The sequence below is a fragment of the Gavialis gangeticus genome, unplaced genomic scaffold, assembly GCF_001723915.1.
Source record: "Gavialis gangeticus isolate Ggan-Ray unplaced genomic scaffold, GavGan_comp1, whole genome shotgun sequence".
Lineage (NCBI taxonomy): Eukaryota > Metazoa > Chordata > Crocodylia > Gavialidae > Gavialis > Gavialis gangeticus.
The window spans coordinates 27,286,700-27,289,407 of NW_017729031.1; the positions used below are offsets into that span (position 1 = coordinate 27,286,700).

General features: G+C 42.1%; 1 protein-coding gene across 1 annotated transcript in view; it reads left to right on the forward strand.

Annotated features, from left to right (window-relative positions):
* Positions 1–1,969, forward strand: part of INSIG2 (insulin induced gene 2) — a 28,177-nt gene extending 26,208 nt beyond the window's left edge. The window contains exons 5-6 of the mRNA XM_019522525.1: positions 284–383; positions 1,632–1,969. Coding sequence (XP_019378070.1) covers positions 284–383; positions 1,632–1,673 — 142 coding nt within the window. The 3' untranslated portion in view covers positions 1,674–1,969. The remainder of the gene's footprint in view (positions 1–283; positions 384–1,631) is intronic.
* Positions 1,970–2,708: the final 739 nt, after the last annotated feature.

Below are 2,708 nucleotides of genomic sequence, written 5' to 3' on the forward strand. Positions count from 1 at the left end.
GGGCGGGGGGGTGGGGAGGGCTGGAGAGAGTGATGTGCGGCTGGACACCCAAGTGTGGGAGGGTGGCACATGGCCAGATGTGGACTGGCAGCACCCGCCACATGCAAGCTTCCCTCACCCCCCACGGCTGGCCAGGGATGGTGTGTGGTAGCGCTCTATCCCTGCCCACATGTGCATACCCCCTAAGGCCTTCTCAAGTACCCCAGGGGTATGTGTTCCTCTGGTTGACAACCCCTGTCCTATAGGTTTAAGCTCAATAATAAAAACTTGCATTGCTTTCTAGATATACATCTCCAGACTTCCTTTATGTTCGTTCCTGGTTACCATGCATATTTTTTGCTGGTGGCATAACTATGGGGAACATTGGAAGACAGCTGGCAATGGTAAGTTTTGGGTTTTTTTGTTTTTTTTTTTCTTGGGGGGGCGTTGGCATTAATTATGTATTAGTGTGTATTTTAAAAACTAGTCATTCTGCATGCTACTTTTATTAAAATTGAATATGAAGGTTGAGACTGAAAAATACTGAAGGTAGGCTTCAGTGTAGTCAGCATACCACTGAATCCATCAGAGACGTTATACCCATTATTGTTCCCTACATATAAAACAACATTTCCCAGTTTATCATTAGGGACCTACCAATATTGGAATTGCATGATTTTTGTGGAAACTGAGTTTGGGCAGGCTCTAGGGGAAATGTTGGGTTCTGTGATTTTTGATGGCTTGTCACCAAAAAAAACCCCAACTAACAACCCAGCAAGCAGAGAAAAGGCTGGGAAGCCCTGCAACCTTAGAGCATAGATGGGGATAGCAAGGCAGGGCTTCTTGCAGCAGGAGGCCTCTGCATCTCCTGCTATGAGCAACCATGCCCTTCCACCTCCGCTTTCCCCTCATGCTCCAAGACTGCCAGCAAGTTTGTTTTTTAAGAGAGCTCACCAAAATTGCAGAGCCTGCTGCTTGGGGATGGCCCAAAACTATGGCTTAATGACCCTGATTAAGCTGGGGGGAAGCCATTATTAATCCACGCTTAAAAATATATGGATTAATGGCTTCCCCAGGCTCAACCAGGGTAATTAAGATGCAGTTATGGGCCATGTACAAATCTGCGGGGAGGGATAGGACTGCCACAGCCCCTTACCCAATCAGAGGCATGAGGGACGGGGAGGAGAGGCCACTTCACTCAGCCTGCAAAAATGACATCCGGCCCCAGCATCTACCTGCAAAATTGGCCAGCCACCTCTTCAAGTTCAGTAGACCCCTATTTATCATACTTTGTCCATTCTGTGTATACACAAGTCTTTGCAGGATTGAGGTCTAAATAAGAACGCTATGGCCAGAGGAACAAAACTGGTTAATTTTTAAGTCAGTGCCTTATGTGGTTAGGTTCTCTAATGCTGTGCAAGAAGTGAGAGATTTTACCCCAAATGATAGCTGAAAAACTGTAGTTGGTTAGGGTGCCCTGTGATTCACGGCTGCTTTCCGGGATTAAAGTAGTTTGGGAGGAGTTTGGGCAGAGCTGTTATGTCTCATTATGTAGATATCACTGTTTCTCAGCTGTCTTTCTCAATCAGAACTTAATTGTGCAAATCTGTTCCTAGATATATTTATGTCAACTACTTTTGGTTGTTTTGTAGTACGAATGCAAAGTCATTGCAGAAAAATCTCACCAGGACTGAGGAGACAGAACATGCACCTTCTTTGCAGGAAAATGTCCAACAAGCAGCTATCAGAAGACCATATGCTATAAGGAACATTTGATTATAAAATTGCCAAAATGCAATTTTTTCCTTTGAATGGTATACATTACTGCAATCTGTGATTGCTGCTTCTATAAGTCAGTTAGAAACCTTGGTGTCTCTGATTTGATTACTGTGAAGTTACAGTAGTATGCAATACACTTGACAACATTGGTTCATGGATAGGATTTTTTTTTTTCTGAATCTAAACTGTTTACCATATGTCATTGTCTTTCCACAATGTTGCAGTGCCAAACTGACATTTGTGTTACTGTATACTGTAGCTGAAAATTATGCTTCACTTTGGGCAAATTAAGGAATTGATGTTTTCAATAGTTTTGCAAAAACCAGGAAATTTAAGAATAAGTATGAAAATCTTTTAAGTTACCATTTGTGGCTAGTTATTTTTATTAGTTTACGTGAGTTACAGGTGCGCTGCAGTGGCAATAAGGAAACTTGAGGTAAGTCCATACATTTTCTAAGCCACTCCCTTTTTCTTTAAATCCTGCCATAGTTGAGAGATCTTATTTAGGGCATGCCATCTCTCATTTTCCTGTTATTTGTCCCCAAATGATACATCCTTAGGAAAATCTCTACTGAATGTGGAAAGAGAAACTTCACTGAGGTGGGAAATTCTTTAGAAAACAGAAAAAAGGAAGCTGAAGTCTAGTTTAGAATTTGCTTTCTTCTAGCACAGACCTGCAGAGTATCTGTTAGTTAATGGTCTCTCTCTTTAGGCAGGCCTGGATTTTAAAATTATTGATCACACTGAGTTGCACCTTATTTTGCCAATAGTCCTGTCGAAGTCAGTAGGACTACTTATGGTGTAAGGTGCTATTTTAGGTACTTATGTGAACCCCCCCTTCCCTCTTTCTCATTATTGTAGCATTTGAGCACTTTGCACTTGTTCTTTAAATGTGCCTAATCCTTCAGAGGACTGTGATCTTTACCAGTTATCGTGTAAGTCATATAAGC